Here is a 23,432-nt window from a genome sequence, read left to right on the forward strand (position 1 = left end):
ACCCAGCTGCTGTTCGGGTTGACGTCATTTTATAGATATTGTGATTCTCACTTCTATAAATGAACCGCTATGATTCCAAGGAAACAATCTGACGGCATGAACGGTATGTTAGGTGAATCCTCAATATTTTTAGGTGTTTTCCTATGATCAGTGTTAAGGGAAGCATCGTTAATGTACCATTTCTCATATTTAGTTTGATTTACTCTAAACCATATCTACAGATATAATTGTGCATTTTAGTGCACATTACTGCTCACTAAATAGTTTCACTATAGGTGTCTGTGTCATTTTAAGTGGTTCCTGGATATTTAGGCATTTTCTAAATGCCTCATCTGTCATTTCTTTCCACAGGAAACAGATGCTTAATTATGATCATCATAATTATTTAAAGTCAGTCAAAAGAGTAAAATTATGATGGTGTCTGCAGCTGCACAGTAAATTGGCATAATATAAAAGCATTTAAAATGCTCACAAATCAGCTGGTTATAACGTTTACAGTAAAAGTGTAAAGTAACAACTGTTTACAACCCACACATAAGCAAAGACTGAAGCTTGAAACTAACATTTTCAGCTTTTCTAACTGTTAGTGTGCAACAAGATCCACCCGTACAGCGACACACCCCTTATAAGCCCTTGAGTAAATAAACCTCAGCTTGCTGCAACAAGCATATTGGAACACTGCTAATTTTAGTGCCCAAAACTTTTAGTGTCATCCACTTTCCCTCTTTCCCCTCCCATATTTAATTTTTGTGCCCAAAACTGTTTGTGTAAAACTAAGGAGGGTTGAGAGAGAAATATTTTGATTTCTCTCAGTGCAAAAACAGACTCTGTGTGTATATTCTTGCTGTCACACACTAACCTGATTAGCTACAGCAACAGCCAATCAGAGAGCAAGTAGCCTTTGAAATGGCTGTTGAGGATATTAGCCCCATCCTATCGTGGAAGACGCTGATGTTATCTGAGCCCCTACGCTGGTTGTGAACAGTTACAGATCCAAACAAGTCCTCTTTGAGAAGTTGGTGGGCAGGACGGGGTGGGATTTGAGGAACAGAGGGAGGAGTGTTTGGGGTGAAAAACACACAAGACCTTTAAGTATGGAAAAGTACTGACTTTTTAGAGGTTTTTTTTTTTTTTTTTTTCCAGAGTAAATGCATGGGGATCATTGCAAAGTCTTGCACAATAGCATCTGTTGCTGCAGACTGCAGCTAAAGTCAATAATTTCATTCCAGCAAGGCTAAAGCCTTTTGGTGTTTTATCTGCAAGAAATTCACAAGATATCATATTAATTGCATGTTTATATAAAACATAATATCTAAAGCAGCTCAACGTATGAGTAAAACCTCTCAGTTTACACTTGCAGGCATGTGTGTCTGTGTGTCATTTGGGGGAAGGGTTGTTATTCTAGTCAGACGCAGGCTAGCCACGTGACTCTGTGTTTTTGAGCTGGCTAGCCCATTAGAAACGGGTAACCGTGGAAGTTATTCGCACTATGAGAGGAATTTACAAAGTAAAGTGTAAATATTTCAAACCATCGCGCATTCTGTTTCCTCCCCACTCAGAAAAAAGCCTCCCTTTGTCATAAAAACATCCTACATTCATTCATATCAGTCAAACAGCTTGCTAATCTTTTCTAACAGAAGTTAACTGGGGAAAAAACAATAGACTTGTGAAAATGAACTTGACTGTGCTGAATTAATGTTTAAATGGAGAATGAACAGGCTAACAGCTGTTGGTTTACCATCCCCCATTCACATATTAGCATTACAGTTGGTGTCCCAAAGTGCCTGGGACTATAAATGTGAGATCAGCTCTTAAAATAAAGACTGTAGGTAGAACCAAAAAGGATTTTTACAGCCTGATGTCATTGGAGAAGGATTTTAATGTACACAAAGGACTGTATTTGCTAACTTTTTAGAAAACCATCTATTACTGTTGCTTTAAAGGACACAGAAACCAAAATAATAATCTGAGGATCCTGTATGTGACATCAAGAACTTGACAGTCTCCACAGAATCATATAGAAACTCAAGAACCTTGTATATTTTTATACACACATGAATTGATTCTTAAAATCATGTATTTTGTTGAGGAGAGGTGTGCTACTTTATTTAACAATCAAACTTGCGATTTTAGCAAAGAGGTTAAAAAAAAAAATCCCACAAACATACTTTGAAGAATGAAATCAAGCGATAGCCTAACTAGAAACCAGAATATCAAAGACTTTTTTTGTGGGCTCTTTTGAAACTCACTGGCGACATGCCAACTACCACAATCAACATCTTAGCATTAGCAACATGCTAAAAAAAAATCACTCAAACATCAGTAACACTTTACAACAAGGTCTCATTCGCTAGCATTAACTAACAATGAGCAACATTTTTACAGCATTTATTAACCTTTGTTAATGTTAGGTATTAAACTCTGGATCTTAAAGTGTATTAGTAAATGTTGAGATTAATAAATGCTATATAAACATTGTTTATTCTTAGTTTATGTTAACTAATGTAGGTAACAAATAATATCAAATGAAACCTTATTGTAAAGTGTTACCAAAACTTCTTAGCATCATGACAGTACCTCTTTTTATGTTCTCTAGAAAGTCCCCAAGTTAATACGTATTATAAAGGTTGATTAGCAAAACAAAATGGCAGTTTTGGGGGGACTTATGTCACTGAAGAACAGCTGCTCCATTCCTTCATGAGCTATAGACACCAGCTGTGATGTCACAGTGAAATCGGAAACCGCAGCGTCCTGTTTATGCACAGAACACAGCGTTCATGACTAAGGTTCAGACCTACGGACGTGCTGCTTTGCCTATAGCGATCAAAACTAGTGTCAAACAAACACAAAGTCAATGGAACAATAATATTCTTGAATACTAGCTGGACAGAGCCAAACGGTTCCTTTAGATTTATTAAGGGTTTCATCAGCAGACGAAAATAACAGTGTGAGATTTTTGCAATTGAGCGTTTCATTCTTGGCCTTTGCACAGACTGACGTTAAACACCTTCCAGTGCCAACTCACCAGAACTTGTGAAACTACTTTGTGCAACTAAAGAAATTCACTAAAATTGCAATTTAAGAGTGTGACATGCTATAATACACGCACTATTCTAATTTAAACGAACTGCTATAAAGCAAAAAAGTGACTATTTACAACACCTAATATATATATATATATATATATATATATTTTATATATATATATATATATATATATATATATATTATACACACACACACACACACACATCTATTTGTGTGTAAAGAGACAAAATTACACAAATATTGTTAAAATAAAATATAGTTTAAAATATCCTTCAATATCCATTATCAAAACCTTCATAATTAACCTGAAATCCTTAATAAGCAGTTTTGGAAGTTTATACAGAAGTAAAGTAATGAGAAATTAGAAATCTTAAAGGCTCCTGTTACCTTTTTGCACTAGTTAGTGGAAACTGCTTGAGTCTGCAGATAAGGGCAAGAATAAACACTAGGGGTCAAATATCACTATCATTAACCAAAATGGTAACTAGGACAAGGCCGAAGAGTTTTCTCAGTCACCTTCACACACAAACATGACTTTTTCACACATGTAAAAAGCAGCTGATGAACTTCCTAATGAAACTAGATTTAGATTAGAGGTTTCTAATGAAACTAAATTTAGATTAGAGGTTCCTGGCATTTAATTAAACATTTGCATGATCTTCTGGGCAGAACGTACTAAATGGTCTTGCGGCACGTGCAAACATGTAAAGCACGAAGTTGGTTCTTGACAAAACAACTCTGTGTGGGTTGATTCTGTGGTTTGGAGAAAGTGAGTGAGGAATGAAAACAAACATTGAGGCCTGCTGTATTAGTCATGAAAGCATTATCACACCACCCTCTAGTGGTACAAACCAACATTTATTCACTCAAAAACATGTTTCAATCATACAAAAGGGAATATGCATTAGATACTGTTGTTTTGAAGAATAAATTACAGCTATTAAACAGAATATGAATGGGTGCAACAATGTTATTTTTTCTGTAAGAAATGTCTTTGTTTACTTTAAATTGTTCAGGTCTTCTTTAGCGACGGCCTCTGACGTCTTTTGGCGTCTTTGTGTTTCTTGCGACACTCCTGTTGGGGGAAAAACAAACAGCTGTAACTTCATGTCAGAAATAAAAACCGCTAAACAAATTTCAGTACTGTCAAATAACCATTTTAAAATATGGTAAACTAGGAGTCCACAATCTATTTTATAAGCCAAGATACTGAGCATTTTAATAATATGCACATATATTAATAATAATAATAATAATATGCATTCATGTCATATACACATGCATTTAAATTTTACTTAATATTTTTTAATGTGGGAGGGACACATTTAGCTTTGGTTGAAGTGAAATTAACAGTTTTTTTTTTTATTATTATCCATTTCTTCATATAAATCTCTTTGAAATCAAGTACATCTCTGAGTGACGTCCTCTTCTCTTCCCAGGCTTCCCTCTGGTCTCCTAGTTTTCCGCTTCTACAGAACATTCTCGGCCCCTCTGATGACAAAAAAAAAGAAAGTGTCATACACAGATCATTTTATAGGCACAAAAGGTACAAAGATAAAAAACAAAACATAACCCATTTTAATGTAACCGCACACACAAGCATGAATAATCAATCAAATATGCTGTTGGTATGGTTTGTTTGTAAAAATTTAATTGTTCACGAACATCTTAAGTTATCAAGATGATAAATGAACCCTTTAATGAAGGAACATGGTTTAAATCTCACCTTTTAACCGTTTGTCATCTTGAAAGAAAAAGAAAAAACTCTTTTTTGATGGTGTTGGTTCCCTGCACAAAATATAAATGAAAGTTCAACACTTCAATCAGAAATATCAATATTTTTATATAGATACACAGTATGTAAAACTTATGTTTGCTTATTTGAGTAGTGACCTTGAAAGAGAGCAAGATTTCTATATTTTTTGTCATTTGATTTTTAATATTTCTTTATTTTACATTTTTTAAATCATAATCCTAAACCTAGACTTTGCATCCCAGATTTTCCATCTGTAGTATTAATATTACAGATGATAATGTTCTATATAGAATCTTAAAAGGTTCCGTCGGGCACTTCATATAGAGAACCTTTTATTATGGGATCCTTTTATGGATTTAGTTTTAAATCATTTTTAGTTACATTTTATGAATTAAACAGTCGGATTACATGTGCTCCACTGACTTAACTCCTATTGGTTGTCATAAACATTGCTATGTCCAAAATCGAATACTTACCTCCTATATAGTATGCGAAAAACAGTACGGCAAAAGAGTAGCGTTTCCGAATACATAGTACTCGAAATACAGTAGGCGAGAAGTCCCCGGACTATACTACTTTCGACAAAATTCTAAAGTGCCATTCAATGGATTTGATGGATTTTACTATCCCATGAGGCCACAGGAGAAGATTTATGAATGGAAGTAAAGCAACGCAACTGACGCTGGTAGGTCACGTGACTAACAACATGGCGGATGTAGTACGTCCGAATTTCATTCATACTACCCATATCCATACTAAATAGAACATACTTTTTTTTTAACGGTCGCAAAGTAAATTCAAATATAGTGCCTACTCAGACAGTACGTGATTTCAGATGTAGCGCAATCTCAACTTTGTCATGTCGCTAAACACGTCTACATCCGGTCGCCAAGGGTCATTGTCACCAGAAATCGCCAGCTCTCAAATCTTGTCACTTTGTTGCTAGTGAAACTTAAGTGCTACAAGGCACAAATTTAAAAAGATTAATGAATAAATTATAATTTAAAATCATATTATAATTACTCTGTGATTTTGCTGGAAGCAGATTGGTCCTCCTCAACCTCGTCCACGCCTTCCTCGTCTGAACTGCTGTCCTGGAAGCGAGGGTCCATTTGCCAAGAGAACTTGGCTCCTTTTAATGTCTCTATTTTGTAGTCGTCTGATTGACCAAAAAATATAGTTGTTTTATACTTGTACATGAAACTGTTACATGTGGTATAATGTAAAAGTGATTTCAGAACTCAATAAAATAAAAAGCTGCTGCATAAATAAACATAAACAACAATCCTGAATGAAAACAACTGATAAACCAATGGCGAAAACCAATCTAGCTACAATGAAACTCGATAAATTTGATGTAAATGATCAATGCACCTGTCTTGGTGGTCGTCTCCGCAGAAGCAACCTCGCCAAAGAAGGAGAACTTGAATCCGCCCGATGTGTCTTCATGGGCTTCTACATTAGAAGTGAAGGAAACTTCCATGGGTGTCATTATATCTTCAGTCTCTTCTGCCTCTTTGTCCCATGAAACCTTCGGCTCCTCCTCGTCCTGGTTTTCTTTGGATGTCCCAAAGACCTCCTTCAAATCTGCCGACACCTCAAAGTAAATGTCCTTAGACACTTCAGGGAGTTTTTCAGCCTCCTCACGTTTCTTTCGTCTCGCCGCCTTACTGAACGACACCAAAAACCCAAATGTTAAATGACATCATGAGGAGCCAAGTTAACTAAAATTAGGAGACGAGTTCATGTAATACCTTTCTTTCTTCGGCATCTCTGTCTTGGACTCAAAAGCGGCATGTTCCTCTTGTGTTGGGTCGTAATGCAGGCCCGAAACATCTCTGGAAAGCCATACAAGGTACATAAACTCCTTTACAAACATATGAAGAGAAAAAGATGTGTGCAGAAAGAACATTTGAATAAGTCATACTTGAACATCTTGCTCTTTTTGGTGTTCTGGGGTTGTATGCTGGTTTTTAAAATGCTCTGGAGGATGTCTAGACTTTTCTTTTTCTCTTCAAGAAGTTGTTCTTCATCTTTTTCTGGAGCTGCTGCATCTGAAATTTAACAGATTGAAACCGGTGAATAATTCTTGCATCAACCACATTTAGGTCCAAGAACAGCCTCAAATAAATGCAAATCATAAATTACCTTGATCTTCAGTCTCATCATCACTTTCCAGAAATCTCGAATCGATCTGAAATCTCGAATCAGTTCCAAATCTAGCCTGCAGCTGCATAAGCTGAAAAAAAATGAAGAAAGATGAATGAGAATTCAAACGAACTAAAGAAAATCTCTCCATCCTGAAAGAGACTCAATCCAAACCTTCTGTCCAGCTTTGCCCTCAAACTGGGGTTTTATCTGGAAACGATCATCCTCAGCGCCATCATCCTCATCTTCACTGTCAAACAGCTTGTTGCCATCTGACTTTTTGTTCTCCTGTAGAATTATAATGGAAATAAACACAAAGAACATGAAGAACAACTGAAGAAGATAACATGAAGAACAACTGAAGAAGAGTTGAAGAAGATAAACTTCTAACTCCAATCTTGGCCCATATTTGCCTTTTCTTTTGATGTGGACGGTTGTTGATCATCGGATTCTGAATCGTCCTCAAAAAGACTTTTTTTCTTGCTTCTTGGTTGCTCTTCTGGTTTGTTTGTGGTTTTGTCCTCTTCTTCTTCATCAGAATCAAACACAATGTGTTTGCCTTTGTTCGCTTTCACCATGTCCTGATAAAGATCAAGTGATTGACACTAAAAACTCAAAACACTAAAAGACAAGTTCGATTTTCAACGAATAATGACTTTAAAATTAGGGATGCAATGATATTATAATTCAGGCCAGTAAAAAAAAAAAAAAAAAAAAAAAATTAATGAAATCAATGAACAAAAAAAGTACACAAGTTAAAGACAAAAAAAAAAAAAAAAAAAAATTATGCTTCCGTCACTTTTCAGTCAAACAATGTTAGTAAGCTGATGTCATGTGATCGTAAATCGTTTTATTTTATTATTAATTTTTCAAGCTTTAAAACTGCGCAGGAATTCTCTTTTTTTCTTCTGTATAATTTATGAATAATGATGTAAAATATTCGGAGAGCTGCCTACGAGGCTATCTGCTAAATTAAAATATTATGGACTAATTCTACTTACCACGCTAGAAAGAGCCCCCTGAATGAGTTTCTTCTGCTGTTCTGTCTCTTTCTGACGTTGCTCCAGCGCCGCAAGACGTTTCTGGTTGTCCTTCTGTTGTTTCTGAGCATCTATGGCAGTTGAGTGAAAAACTGTCGGATGCGAGTCAACTTTCTCCTGAACTTTCTTTGAATCGGCAGGTTTGGAATCTTTTGGCTGAGGTCTGGACTTCTCATCATCACTAGTCTCTGATTCCTCACTAGAAGAGTCACTACTGGAGGATCTGGAGATCTTCGTCTGCTTGGGTTTGATTGGGGTGTTTGCATTGTTAGAGCTAACAGTCTTCAGTTTGGTTTCAGTGTTGGTTCTCGTCAATTGTGTCGCTGAGGAGGTTTTAGAAGTGGAGACTTCGGCACTATCTTCACTATCTTCTTCCTCGCTGCTTTCTGAATCACTACTGGAGGATCTGGAGACCTTCGTCTGCTTGGGTTTGATTGGGGTGTTTGCAATGTTAGAACTAACGGTCTTCAGTTTGGTTTCAGTGTTGGTTCTTATCGATTGTGTTGCTGAGGATGTTTTTGAAGTGGAGACTTCGGCACTATCTTCACTATCTTCTTCCTCGCTGCTTTCTGAGTCACTACTGGAGGATCTGGAGACCTTCGTCTGCTTGTTTTTTTTGATTGGGTTGTTTGAGTTAGAGCTAACAGTCTTCAGTTCGGTTTTAGCGTCGGTTCTTATCGATTGTGTCGCTGAAGATGGTTTAAAAGCAGAGACATCAACACTATCTTCATTATCTTCCTCCTCGCTGCTTTCTGAGTCACTACTGGAGGATCTGGAGATCTTCGTCTGCTTGGGTTTGATTGGGGTGTTTGCATTGTTAGAGCTAACAGTCTTCAGTTTGGTTTCAGTGTTGGTTCTCATCAATTGTGTCGCTGAGGAGGTTTTAGAAGTGGAGACTTCGGCACTATCTTCACTATCTTCTTCCTCGCTGCTTTCTGAATCACTACTGGAGGATCTGGAGACCTTCGTCTGCTTGGGTTTGATTGGGGTGTTTGCAATGTTAGAACTAACGGTCTTCAGTTTGGTTTCAGTGTTGGTTCTTATCGATTGTGTTGCTGAGGATGTTTTTGAAGTGGAGACTTCGGCACTATCTTCACTATCTTCTTCCTCGCTGCTTTCTGAGTCACTACTGGAGGATCTGGAGACCTTCGTCTGCTTGTTTTTTTTGATTGGGGTGTTTGCATTGTTAGAGCTAACAGTCTTCAGTTCGGTTTTAGCGTCGGTTCTTATCGATTGTGTCGCTGAAGATGGTTTAAAAGCAGAGACATCAACACTATCTTCATTATCTTCCTCCTCGCTGCTTTCTGAGTCACTACTGGAGGATCTGGAGACCTTCGTCTGCTTGGGTTTGATTGGGGTGTTTGCAATGTTAGAACTAACGGTCTTCAGTTTGGTTTCAGTGTTGGTTCTTATCGATTGTGTTGCTGAGGATGTTTTTGAAGTGGAGACTTCGGCACTATCTTCACTATCTTCTTCCTCGCTGCTTTCTGAGTCACTACTGGAGGATCTGGAGACCTTCGTCTGCTTGGGTTTGATTGGGTTGTTTGAGTTAGAGCTAACAGTCTTCAGTTCGGTTTTAGCGTCGGTTCTTATCGATTGTGTCGCTGAAGATGGTTTAAAAGCAGAGACATCAACACTATCTTCATTATCTTCCTCCTCGCTGCTTTCTGAGTCACTACTGGAGGATCTGGAGATCTTCGTCTGCTTGGGTTTGATTGAGGTGTTTGCATTGTTAGAGCTAACAGTCTTCAGTTCGGTTTTAGGGTTGGTTCTTACTGGTTGTGTTGCTGAAGATTTTTTAAAGGTGACGACTTGAGCACTTTCGCCTGCTTCGCTGCTTTCTGACTCATCACTAGAAGAATCATTTTCTGATGATTGGTTCTCAAGTTTCTTTGAGGTTGATTGTTCCTTTAAACTGGACAGCTTCTGTTGAGATGGACGGTTTGAAGACTGCGGTTGACTTGTATCTTCTGAGATGCTTCGTTCTTTCACATTCAGGTCTTGTTTGAGTCTTTTAGGAGATTCACTGTCAATACTCTGGGTGACTCTTTTCAGGATGGGCTCTGGACCTTCAAAGAGATCCCTTGTTCCAATGAAAGCTGGAAGGGATACTGTGGTCACCCGATTCTTACGTTCTTTGTCAGGGGTGTCATCTCCAAGAAGCGAAGCTAAAATATCTTCAGGGTTGTTACCTCTTCTTTTGCATGCCGCTCTTGGGGTCTTGAGTTCTATTTTGGGTTCTTCCACACTTTCATCATCTGAAATCACCTCTGCGTTTTTAGCTAGCTGCTCCAAGTCTGCCAGGGAGAGATCTAAGCGGGTGCAGTTCCCCATCATGGCTTCATAATCAGAATCATTGCTACCACTGTCAGATTCAGATGAAGACTCATTTTTACTGGATTTTGTCGGGGAATCTTGGCTAACTTGTGTTTTTTGGGTCTTTCTCTGGGTGAGTATTTCATCCGTGTCTGCAGAATCGTAATCCTCATCCTCTTTTGAAGAAGTTAGTAGCGATTTTACGCCATCTTGTTCCGCTCCACCCCAGAAAGCATTAGATTTAACGACAAAATCATCTCCCACTACCTCCAGGTTGTCGTCCTCGTCCTCTGCAGAGGTTTGTTTTGTGTTCGTCGAAAGTTCTTGAGCAACCAACATCCTGATTTCATCTTCAGAGTCAGCATCATTGTCCAAAACACAAACTGATTTTTTAACAACAGGTATTTGTTTTTCTGTCTTTGTAGCAGGGAGTCCGTTTTGTTGGAACACCATTTTGTTCTTGTTTCCAATGTCAGCTGCATTAATACTATTGCTCTGAGCCAAATTGCTGAGAAATGAACTCAAGTCTACTTTAGATCTTTTGGGACACGGCTTATGCTGTGGAAACTCTCCTCTCCTTTTCTTACTGATTTCATCATCTCCACCTTCCATCTCCCATGTCAGCTTAGATACTGACATGATGTTGTCTGCAGTCTCCAGTCTCTTGATGTTGTGGCAGTGTTTGGATGGATCATATTTGAAGACCTACTCAAGAGTTAAGGATAGATAGATAGATAGATAGATAGATAGATAGATAATAAACTATTCTGAAACTATGACATTTTGTTCTTTATTATGATCTCAGATCTACAACTTTGAAAAAAGATGACACTGCACTACAAAAAAATATGAGCAGATAAGATGACAGATAAAAAAATTAAATGTAAAAATGTTTGGAAAATGCAACTGCTGGTTATAAATTATGGACTCATCTCAATGAGTGTTTTCCACCAAGCAAAAAAACACTTCTTCACATGCAAGAATATCTGCAGTTTTTAAATAAATCTTCCTTAAAACCACAAGAATAGTAGCACATAAAGGATATTTTGTTCTTTCCTTTACATTTGAGATTCAGGACAGGAAGGACCCTGCCAAATTTACTCACAACCCAGTCCTGGAAGAATGGAGAAATGTAAAATCAGCAACAGGTCATTTTAACAACTGGACGAAAATTTTTAGCTAAAGAAAATTACAGACAGACCTTATGTCCAGGAATTTCTGTTCCTGGAACAGCAGCTTTCATGTGAAAATTTTCAACACCAGCTGCTTTAAGTGAGTCCACTAATTTCTCCTGAGGGTCGATCTTTGGGGTGATGGTCTTTTCAGCCAGTTGCTGTCGTTCTTCAGCAAGTCTGACAAAAAACAAATCATAAAAGAATATATAACAATTTATAAATATATAATATAGCAATTCACACACACCTGTATATATGTTTTACGGGGACTCTCCATAGACGTAATGGTTTTTATACTGTACAAACTGTATATTCTATCCCCCTACACTACCCCTACCCCTACCCCTAAACCTACCCATCACAGAAAACTGTGCATTTTTTGAATTTCAAAAAAACACTGTTTATTATGTTTTTTAAGCCATTTGGTTTACGAAGACACAGGAAGTGTCCTCATAAACCATGTTTACATTGTAATACCCATGTCATTATACACATTTGTGTCCTCATAAACCATGTATACAAGAACACACACACAAACAACCACTTTAACCAATCTTTATTAGTTGAAAAAAGTTGTTACCTATGTAGAAAACTTTCCTTTGCCATCTGAATAAGCAAGGTTCCACCTTTCCATGTGGATTTATTTAATATGCCTATACCTGTATAAAAAAACAAAAAACAAATGCACAGATTAAATTACTGCATGACACAGGAACATCTTTTAAGAAAAACTGAATGTTAGATAAATGCATGTACATCTTTTGTATTCAGCATCTGTGATGTTTATGTTGATGTAGCCAAATGTCTTTAGAGGAGATCCTGCAAACAAATCACAAAGATATTGCACAAAACCTGAATAATATTCAATATATTGAACGGGTACCCACCCAGTGAATGTAAATAAATAAATTCAAATCAGTTAAACCATTTTGTTGAATTTAACAGACAAATTTAATTTGGTTTTCATCAGTTCCTACCGTGCTCATCTTTCCTCGTGATAATTTCTACATCTGACACATCCCCAAATTTTCCAAATCTGTCTTTGAGGTCCTTCTCAGACACTGTGTGGCCGAGACCGCCGATGTACAATCGCTTCATGGCCAGATGTCATGCAACCAACCCCTTCTGTGTACCATCAAAACACACATAACTAACCATACAGAAGTCCACATCTAGGCAGACTTTAAAAGATACATGCATACAGTTGTGTACAATCTACAAGACTTGACAGTGGCACAGCTGGATTCAATATCATATAACCACTGTGGGAAATAACTCAAATGTGCAGCTTGCAGAGCATGCTGGGAGGCAAAAGAACTACCTGGAGGAATTTTGTCAAGAACAATGGACAGCTTTACTGCACACAATTACAATTACCACAAAATGTTACAAACAATAACTGTTGCTCAGGGAGGCATTGCACGATATAGTTATTCCTCTTACTTTAAAGACTGTATAATAATTATTAAATATTATGAATAAGTTATTAAATATTATATATTTTTTTATAATAACCACCTATTCCTTTGTAAACTTTGGAATAGGACTATGTATATCAGTATAACAATTACTATTTGCCTTCTACACAAACATAAGTAGAAAAGACAAAAAAGAAAATGTTTAACTGCATTTCAAAAAATACAATTACAACAATTTTCAAATTATGCAAATTATGTTTTAAAACATGAGACACGTGAACATATGATTATTACAGAAGCACATACTGTATGATCTTAATTTCCCCAATGCCATACTTTAACATGTCATAGTTAAATAGTTCCTAAAATATTCCGCGAGGCAGAATATAGTATTAATATAAACTCAAAACACACTTACGATCATGCCAAAAGATTCACATGTACATACTGATGTTACACTATAACTGTTCCGCTGTGACACCATGGACGTGTTTTTGGTTCCGTTTGGGAATGTAACGCTACATTATGGAACGTTCCATTTGCAGATTAGCAATATTAGACAAATTTCCATTTTTTCCTATATAAAATGAATTATACGGAGTAATAAATAGGTTTATGAAACTTAACCTCATAATATTGCTATTTAGATGAACATGAAAATGTTTTAGGCTGTTTTTTGGACATGGTTCACCCCTGCAGTTCTCATTTGGTATGATCCGCGTTGACGCGGGATATAGTTGAATCCGTCAGAATCATAAAGTCGGAGTGTTTACTTTCAGGAATACATTAAAGTAAGTTTATTCCTTTAAACATTCGGTTTTAAGATTGATGTAGAGTTCTACATAAAGTATTAGTTCCATATAGTACATAACAAACAGATTTGTACCAGAAGTTTTGATTTCACTGTTTACTTCAGTGAAATCTCTTCTGGTTGATGGTTATGTTTGATCTGTCAAATCGAGCTCCTGTCATGATTTACAACAAAACATAGGTATGAAACTATATAAAGGTTTATAATTAACATATAGATAGCTGTTAGGATTATCTGTCGGTTTGTAATTAAATAAAAGCGTTTTTGGCACTGCCTCCTACATAGTGTAATGATGTTATATGCAATGAAATTACTTTCCGTATGTTATATTTTGTTGAAATATGTTAGATATATTAAAATTCAACGTGTGAGACTTGAGCTGATTAATTAGAACCTTTGCATCATATTAAAAATACTGACATGCTGTCGTTATTTAGGCTAATTAGTTTACATATGTGATTGGAAGGTTACTTTGGAAATGTAATAGATTACAAGTTACCCTATTTAAAATGTAATAAGTAGTGTAACTAAAGTAATGTAACTGATTACATTTGATTACTTTTCTAAATCTAAACTCTAAACTTTTCTAACGAATGTTTTCAACTGTTAATCATTTTTAAACCAGGCAGAATTAAACTTACAGTAGTACTCAACACTAATTACTGTCAGACTTTCAAAATCCTTCATCACTTGAATTATGATTATAATAATTTTATTTTAAAGCACAGCCACCACAAAATCAGACTTTAGCACCAATTTTTTACTTTGAGATCGTTCTGAGGTTAAAGGGATAGTTCACCTAGAAATGAAAATTTTGTCATCATTTACTCACCCTCAAGTTGTTCCAAACTTGTATGAATTTCTTTCTTCCGCTGAACACAAAAGAAGATATTTTGAAGAATATGGGTAACCAAACAGTTGTTGGACCCCATTTACTTCCATAGTATACTATAAAATATAATACTATGGAAGTCAATGGGGTCCCATCAACTGTTTGGTTACTGACATTCCTCAGAAAGTCTTCTTTTGTGTTCAGCAGAAGAAAGAAATGAATACAGGTTTGGAACAACTTGAGAACATTTTAAGATTCACAGATGCGTGCCGGTACAGATTTTAAGTTCATATTTTTGTGTATTATCGTTTAATAGCCATGAATGATAGTTTGATCATATACTGTAACATATCCTAGATTTTTACAGAAAATATTCAGATGTAACACCCTTTGTAATTGTTAACATTTTCATAAGTAACTGTAATTTAATTACATTTACATTTTTTCTCAGTTACTGTAACAAATTACAGTTACATATATTTTGTAATTAAATGACGTAACGCCGTTACATGTAAATAGTTGCTCCCCAACACTGCATAAAGCATGTTATTATGTAAATTATAGAGTTTAATATGTATATATCATGTAATTATTCTCTTTCTCTCTATGTATTTTCGTAAATTGCTTTTTAGTATATTGAGGAAGATCATGGAGCAGAAATATGAGGACGAGATCCAGATGCTCCATCAGGAAATTGAAATGCTGGAGGCTGAACGGGAGGAGATGTTACGGTCCATTTTCATACAGCACGGAGATCGACTACAAGAAGAACTGTTAGCACCCTTCCTTGGATTTTGTTTAGTGTCATATAGCAGCGTAAACTGTAAAATTGACAAAAAAACAAAAAAAAATCACCCTGTCTGCCTGTAGTGTGAAATCTTTGTAGGATAACCTCAATGAAAATGGTTCACTTGAGAATTGGACAAAATGAATTACAGAAAAGTTTCAACACTTTTTTTTTTTCGTTTTCAGAAAGTTAGTCTGTGAGGAAAAAGGAGGTGGAGGAGCACATAAACACGCTCTTTCAAAACTCAACATGGAAATCAGAGAGCTGGAAAAAGACCTCAGACGACAGACGGAAATCAACGAGATTGCTCTTAAAGAGTGTTTTGTGAAGACGCTACACAAAAGTGAGATTAACTTGTCAGTTGTGCAGGCATATTTGGAAATTTTGCTCAGAAATACAAAACAATTTTATAATTGAAAAAAAAAAAGTATTTAAGTGTTATTAACTTCTGTTGTCTCTTCAGGTGAAAGAAAACTTGTACAGCAGCTCAGACTTGCAGGTCACTGCAGTGTACTGTTGTTCCAGGTTGAATTTGCTGTGACTGAGATTCAGGTACAAAGAAGCCACTAATATTTATTTATGCACCTAATAGTATTAAGTATTATTTAATAAAATTAACCTACCCTTTCAAAATGCATGCAAAATGAATAACTCTTCGCAAAGCAGGGTATTTGAAATATTCCTCCTATCAGATGAGTGTATAAAGATTGCATACTTTAGAACTTGAGACATAAACAGCCCTGCATCCGTTTGAAAATCTTTAGTGATAATTTGTTTTATATTTTTGGGGGGTTTTGCAACCAGGCCCTGGCCTTAACATTTGCAAAGTAAATTTTAAGATGCTGTAGATCAGTTACTATTTGGTTTTATTCTCTAATTATTAGTGGTGCTTGCTAAAGCTCATAAACAAACCACTAATCATAAGTGTTACACTTTTCCTGCACTGTCAATATATGATGCCTCAAATCACATGTGGCTTGTTGAGGAGAAGTGAGGTAAGGGATCACCATCATGACATGATTTGCATTGTCACGCACTAGTTTTTATTCAGAAAATGTGGTTAGGTACTGAGATTCTCACATAACACCTAAAAACATTTAAACTCCATCCACTTCATGGTTAGATTATTACAACCAGTGATGAAGCCTCTAAATTTTTATTTTTATACTCAACACTAGAGGGCAGCTTGTCTCCATTTTGACCATGACATTGTTATTTAAACATCAGAGATTTGTGCAGTTCTTAAAAATATCACTTTAATGGATTAGACTCGGCATGTATAGTTTTACTAGTTCTTCTTGCTTTTCTGAAATCTTCATGACGAGCATAAATACATCTCTTTGAGGCACTTACTTAGCGCAAACATTTACACTGTTGTATTAAATCATTCAGAAGAGAATTGTTGTTTGGTGATTGATTGGGACTCTTAAAAATTTTATTTATTTTAAACTGGCAGCCTGTGGCAAGATCAACATGTGACTCTGAAGAAGGTGGTTTTATTTAGGTGTGAACATCTAAAGATATGTTTAAGAGTTAAAATTTAAGTTTAAATGCATAAATGCAGATCAATTGAAGGCTAAAGAGATTATTTTTGATCATGTTTAACTCTTAGTATCTTTTTACAGGAGGGTGATGCTCTCCTCAGGAGAGTTACAGATCTCAATATTGTTGTGGATGGTGTTGAATTTAAAGATTTCTCTGCATTTGTGTCCAGGTAAAGTGATGATTGGTAACAGCTTAATATCATTGGTGTGTTTGTATTTAATTCAATTTAATTTATTTTTAACTTTATTTTTAAAGGTAAGCGGATTCCATGGATAATTTGTACCCTTCACACAATGTTGGCTTGTTTGCATGATTGAATCAACAGAAATCCCATTTGGATAAAATCCAGGTTGCACAATAGGTTACACAACATAAAACCTACAGTGTAAGTAAACATCAGAAAAGTGAATTCCCAGACACCATAGAAGAACGTTCTGCTTTATGTTGGTCTTGTAAAAAGATACAAATCCAAACAAAATTCCATACAAGGGAAATAAATGGCTCATTAGCAGGATGCTGAGTGAACCCTGACCAGCTGTTGTTAACACAATGTGGGACAGTTACCGCAGAGATCTGATTTTCTCATTTAGACAAGTGTTGCGAGATCAGGTTAGATCCCACCTCTGGCATATTGACTGACGGCGATGTACTCTTGAGAATCTTTAATATGATGCAGCATTCAAGCAAAATTCCACATATCCACGAAAAATATTCCATCTTTAGACAAATAAGGGCATTGTTTATGTGTTTGAGGGGTTTCTGTTATACTTGCAGCTGAAGGATTTGTTTATTCATCATCCAGACCAAATGAACAAATAAACGTCTCTGATCATTAGGCATGTGGTCCGTATCTGTGGTAGCTGCATCTTTCTTCCCTTGTGGAAGATTCAGTCTTATCCTGTTCTGTTGAACTGTTTTCTACATTGTTCTGTTGTATTATATTCTGTTCTGTACTGTTGTATTCTGTTGATTCCTTTGTGTTCTATTTTATGTTCTATTCTGTTGTTTATTTTATTGAATTCTGTTTAACTGTTTTATGTTCTGTTTTGCTCCATTCTGTCCTATTGAATTTTATTCTGTTCTATTGTCATCTATTTTATTTTTTTCTGCTTTGTTCTATTCGGTTCTATTATATGTTTTCTATTCTGCACTCTAAAAAAAAATGCTGGGTTAAAAACAACCCAAGTTGGGTTGAAAATGGACAAACCCAGCAGTTGGGTTAAATGTTTGCTCAACATGCTGGGCTGTGTTTCCCAAAAGCATTGTAAGCCTAAGTCAATCATAGAAACAATTGCCGCCAATGGTCTCTACGATCAACTTAGGCTTACAATGCTTTTGGGAAACGCAGCCCTGGGTCGTTTTATTTAAATGAACTAGTGTTAAAAAATTACTGTATTGCTTGCTTAAAATGAACCCAAAATATGTTGGAAATTAACATTTATTAATATGTTTAATAAATGAACATTCATTTTTAAGTTTAATGAATACTAATTAAACAATAAACATCTATTAAATTACTTAATAAATGTTCACCTTTCAGTAATTATTGTTACCTCTAGTAATTATGTATCTGAGTTTTAATTTCCAACCTATTTTGGGTTCCTATAAAGGGTTAGTTCACCCAAAAATGAAAATTCTGTCATTAATTACTCGCCCTCATGTCGTTCCACGCCCGTAAGACCTCGTTCATCTTCGGAACACAAATTAAGATATTTTTCATAAAATCCGATGGCTCAGTGAGGCCTCTATTGCCAGCAAGATAATTAACACTTTCAGATGTCCAGAAAGGTACTAAAGACATATTTAAAACAGTTCATGTGACTACAGTGGTTCAACCTTAATGTTATGAAATGACGAGAATACTTTTTGTGTGTCAAAAAAACAAAATAACAACTTTATTCAACAATATCTAGTGATGGGTGATTTCAAAACACCGCTTCATGTTTCGAATCAGTGGTCCAGAGTGTGTATCAAACTGCCAAAGTCACGCCCCCCATTGGTGAACCATTGAAATTTTGAAACACGACGTAACAAAGCTTGAAATCACGTGACTTTGGCAGTTTGATGCGCGCTCAGAACCACTGATTCGAAACAAAAGATTCGTAAAGCTTCGAAGCTTCATGAAGCGGTGTTTTGAAATCGCCCATCTCTAGATATTGTTGAATAAAGTTGTTATTTTGTTTGTTTTTTTGGGCGCGCAGAAAGTATTCTCGTCGCTTCATAACATTAAGGTTGAACCACTGTAGTCACATGAACTGTTTTAAATAGGTCTTTAGTAGCTTTCTGGGCATTGAAAGTGTTAATTGTCTTGCTGTCAATGCAGGCCTCTCTAAGCCATCGGATTTTATGAAAAATATCTTAATTTGTGTTCAGAAGATGAATGAAAGTCTTACGGGTTTGGAACGACATGAGGGCGAGTAATTAATGACAGAATTTTCATTTTTGGGTGAACTAACCCTTTAAGCCAGTCACACATTATTTTTAAACAATAGTTGGGTTAAAAAAAACTACCCAGCATGCAAACATTTAACCCAACCACTGGGTTTGTCCATTTTCAACCCAACTTGGGTTGTTTTTAACCCAGTATTTTTTAGAGTGTGATGTGTTCTGGTATTTTCTGCTTTCTATTGCATTCTGTTGTGTTCTATTCTCTTTCTGCTTTGTTATGATCTTTTCTGCTCTTTTCAGTTCAACTGTATTTTATTTTTTCTGTCCTGCTTTTTTCTATTCTATTGTCTTATGTTGCTGTATTCTTTTATGTTCTTTTCTAATGCTCTGTTGAATTCCGTTCTGTATTCTATTTTCCATTCCCTTCTTTTCTGTTCTGTTCCATTCATTTTGTTCTGTTCTATTTTTGTGATAAAGCTCCTACAGAGCAGTATGAAAGCAGGATTAGTTTATGTTTGTGGAGTAATCACTCTTTCTAAACTATAGTCGGTTACTTTGCTGGTGCTGTAATGAGGTACAGTCATTTGAGTTCAGAAGAACGCTGCGCCCAACATAATGATGTGTGGATTTAATGTTTAAAAGTGCTGTGTTGACGGTCCGTAACATGTCCCGCTCATTAAACTGTCAACAAATGGCACCAGCAAGTCAATGACAGCCAACTGCACGTCACTGTGTGCACTGTAAAAAGTAAACATGTGGACCACCTGAAGGCCACTCTGAGCTGTATGAGGCAGGACGGTCTTCACAGGCAGCTCCACCAAAGACCTCAGGGATGAAAGCCATTGTTGTCCTAGGAAAATCTAGTTGGATTATCTGTTGTTAACATTACTGTGGTCTGAAGTACAGTTCTGTCTTCTATTATTACTTGGACGATTACAGTACAACACTTCCCATTAAAATAACACCTTTTGATGTTGATGTATCCAGCCTTTCACAGAGAACACAGCTGGGATAATTAGAACGTTAATTTATTTAGATTTTGTGTTGTACAGCATACTTACAATATACTTGAAAAGAGAGCTGAGGGTTGAACCTGCAGCTTCCAGTAGGGAAGATTCATGTTTGTGGTCAACATTTTATCCTGCTAAGTTTATCCTTTCATGTCTTGTCTGTTGCTTTATGCTACTTGGTGGTTGTTCATTCAACCCCTTTTTTAAACAGCCCTCTGGTTACAACTGTAGATCTCTTAATCTACATTATATTACTTGATAAAAATGCGTTACACTTAAACATTTGAATTACCAATGAATTTGATTCCATTTCAGAGTTTTGTTTTACAAAGACATGACTATAGTATCTCCTACAGTTGTTCCACTTGATCACGGGATTTTTTTTTTTTTTTTTTTTTTTTTTTTGAGATGACAAATTACAGTTTGAAGTAATGCTGCTGTTTTGGCGGCGGTTTGTTTGGGTCCTTTTCTAAAGCGCAGCCAGCATCCTGGTCGCTGAATGTACATCTGGATTATATTGTCTGGTCTAAGAGTCTGTCCTGGCATGAGAAAGTCGGAAAAATACTGGAGATAATGATTCTCGCATAAGTCTGAGTTGTCTCTGCGTCTCAGGAAGACGCATTTTATAACTATTATGGCCCATGTAAACTTAAGAAGAATTTTTTGAGCACTCTTGTGGTCAGGTACATAAGTGGATTCAGGCATGTCTGTGGATACTGTGGATAGTTTTAGAGTGATTAACCCTTAATTTTTTTGTACTATCATTACTGTATCCTCTATAGCTGTGTTTGCTATTGTTGTTTATTCCATTGTTGGATGTTTTGATTTTTAACAACTACATTAAGTGAGAAGTTTGAAATGAAGCATGACCACACCGATATACAACATAAATTTGCTCATTTGGAACCTATGCAACTAACATATTATGTATTCTTGTACTTAGTACAGGATTTCATGCCACAGGTCCTTGGCAGCATAAACAGGAAAATGAGAAAAACTAAAGGGACAACTTCAGTGAAATTATCCAAAGGAGCCAAACATTGATTTGCCGTTAATCGGTCTGTGGAGTGATTCTGGCATTCAATATGTTTAGTCTGTTGAACTTAAAAGGTTAGCATTCTAGGAAATCTTAAAAATTACTTTTTCAGATTCAAGGTCCCCAATCAACAAATCTGAAATCCCATACAGTGGACTGTAAAAAAAATGAGATCCGCTGGCGAGGGTGATTTGTCTGTGGTTTCATTTAAACAGTGTTAGATGTCAATCAAACCAGTTGCCTGATTAATGTTTGTAAACTTTCAGCTCACTCAGATCCAAAAAATGTAAGGCATACATTAATTGTCTGCTGTTTAGATATTCTCAGGGAGCTTTTTCTCCAACTCTTGCCATTAAGCTGCTGTCTTTTACTCTTGGAGTGGATCCATTTAGTTTTGAGAGACTTACCATTTTTCCATCACTCATTACAACGTTGGGTTTTCACAGACAAGACTCAAGAGTCATGGAAAGTTGTGTCCTGTGCCACAGTTTTTGGGCCCCTGGTAAATCTATGGAAAATCTCAAAATGTCTCGTAACGTCAGCCTGTGAAGGGGATTAAACACAAATACACAGTTTATCCTTCTATATTGTGTGCTGAATTTTACATCAAGGAGGACATTTTCCTGTCAAGTTTTTCAACAAATAGTTAAAGACAGTCAAAATCTTTAATTAGAATGTATAATTTAGCAAAGTGACCAATACAGTGTTGGGTGTTCTGGGGTATTAATGTTACAATACTGTCTTGTTTGCAGAGTGGAGGACACAAAAGATCTTCTCTTGTTCTTCAGGACCTTGAGGACATTCTCTGAGAGATGTGAGGAGAGGCGTCAAACGTTTCAGCACTTTCAGGTAACCAGCAATAGAAGCAGTGTATAAGTTGCTCAACCAACTAGGGATAGACACCAAATACTTGATTACTGAGAAATGACAGCAATGATTGATCATGAAAGTAATTGTGTGAGTAGCAGCTACACAATCTTGTCAAAAGGGGACTCAATTTAAATTTGTCTGATTGGTTGTGGCATAGTATTCAGACTTTTGTTGTTATACAGACAATATAATTTGCATTAAAAAAAGTTTGTATTAAATTTAAGCATTTTGACAAATGCTGTTTTGGACTACACTGTAATTGCAATGTGATAGGTAAACATGGTGCCTACACAGTTTGGAAAAGTATGGAATTTGATTTGAGTAATTTCCAGGTCCAATTTGCCATATGGAAAAAAGAATGGAAAAATATTTGTGTTTCCAGACTATTACCTCTAATCAGTTTTCTAAAATATAAAATTAAGAATTTCTAAGAATACATTTTTCCTACAAGCAGAGAGTTTTCATGGCAAAAGTTTGTCAAACACAAATGAATGAATTGAAGGCAAACACTTTCATTGCGCAAAACTGTTTGTCTTTAACAGGTCTCTTTTAAACTTCTCTAAAAGAATGTTTACTCAAATGCCACTCAAACCAACAACAGATAAAGAAGCAAACAATCATCTAAATCAGACTGTACTTTGCTATTTGGTGATTTTGCAACATCAAACCACATTTACAGCACAAAAAAAATTAGGTTTTCTTTTCATCATGTAAGCGCATATTATCACTTCGAGAAAACCAATGGAAAAACAAAAATATTTACAGATGGTTGTATACCAAATATAATGCTGAAAATAATGCTGTATTAATGATTTATGTAAAGTAATCTACAGAGAGGTTTGGAAATTTGAGTCTGGAAAAGTATGGAATTTGGAAATGGAAAATGTGTTGGAACCCTGGGTATAAATTCAAATAATATAATAAGTTATAGAAAGAATATGATTATTTGCATCAATATCTATCCAATACAAAGACACCTGATTTCTTAGATTTATTTACCTCATTTGAGGAAAAGATTATACGTGGAATAACAAAGTTCTATACTTTTATTTTTCTTCTTGTGAGGTTTTCTTTTGTAGTTGGACTTAATCTGCTGTCTCTAAAGAGTACTGGTATATATCATAAGACTTTCATAAGAATGAGAAAGATTGCTGAGATTGCTGAATGTCAGATTGGGAACAAATTCCAAGACTCAATGGCAGCGAAAGTTTGGGAATGAAGCCTCTGAGGCAGTATGAAAAACATTCCATTA

At 35.9% G+C, this 23,432-nt stretch overlaps 2 protein-coding genes across 9 annotated transcripts in view; one reads left to right on the forward strand and one right to left on the reverse strand.

Moving 5' to 3' along the window:
* Window positions 1-3,887: 3,887 nt before the first annotated feature.
* On the reverse strand, window positions 3,888-13,410 carry nol8 (nucleolar protein 8). 8 transcript variants are annotated; one of them, XM_051907964.1, is made up of 18 exons: window positions 13,320-13,410; window positions 12,461-12,608; window positions 12,240-12,302; window positions 12,064-12,142; window positions 11,510-11,660; window positions 11,354-11,422; window positions 9,325-11,013; window positions 7,954-8,223; window positions 7,366-7,533; window positions 7,127-7,240; window positions 6,953-7,043; window positions 6,732-6,858; window positions 6,559-6,642; window positions 6,179-6,474; window positions 5,828-5,963; window positions 4,775-4,836; window positions 4,457-4,539; window positions 3,888-4,123 (listed from the first exon to the last, which is right to left on the reverse strand). In XM_051907964.1, the coding sequence occupies exons 2-18, from the start codon at window positions 12,579-12,581 to the stop codon at window positions 4,061-4,063; spliced, it is 3,666 nt and encodes a 1,221-aa protein (XP_051763924.1). In that variant the 5' UTR covers window positions 12,582-12,608; window positions 13,320-13,410; the 3' UTR covers window positions 3,888-4,060. The 8 variants fall into 8 exon arrangements, with proteins under 8 accessions (XP_051763924.1, XP_051763922.1, XP_051763920.1 ...); XM_051907962.1 differs by having other exon boundaries at window positions 7,954-8,589; XM_051907960.1 differs by having other exon boundaries at window positions 7,954-8,772.
* Window positions 13,411-13,569: 159 nt separating this feature from the next.
* cenpp (centromere protein P) overlaps window positions 13,570-23,432 on the forward strand; it is a 51,485-nt gene continuing 41,622 nt past the window's right edge. The window contains exons 1-6 of the mRNA XM_051907970.1: window positions 13,570-13,692; window positions 15,177-15,317; window positions 15,517-15,674; window positions 15,795-15,883; window positions 16,957-17,045; window positions 22,063-22,159. Of these exons, the coding sequence (XP_051763930.1) occupies window positions 15,193-15,317; window positions 15,517-15,674; window positions 15,795-15,883; window positions 16,957-17,045; window positions 22,063-22,159 (558 nt within the window). The 5' untranslated portion in view covers window positions 13,570-13,692; window positions 15,177-15,192. The remainder of the gene's footprint in view (window positions 13,693-15,176; window positions 15,318-15,516; window positions 15,675-15,794; window positions 15,884-16,956; window positions 17,046-22,062; window positions 22,160-23,432) is intronic.

This window comes from Ctenopharyngodon idella, chromosome 10 (assembly GCF_019924925.1).
Source record: "Ctenopharyngodon idella isolate HZGC_01 chromosome 10, HZGC01, whole genome shotgun sequence".
NCBI lineage: Eukaryota > Metazoa > Chordata > Actinopteri > Cypriniformes > Xenocyprididae > Ctenopharyngodon > Ctenopharyngodon idella.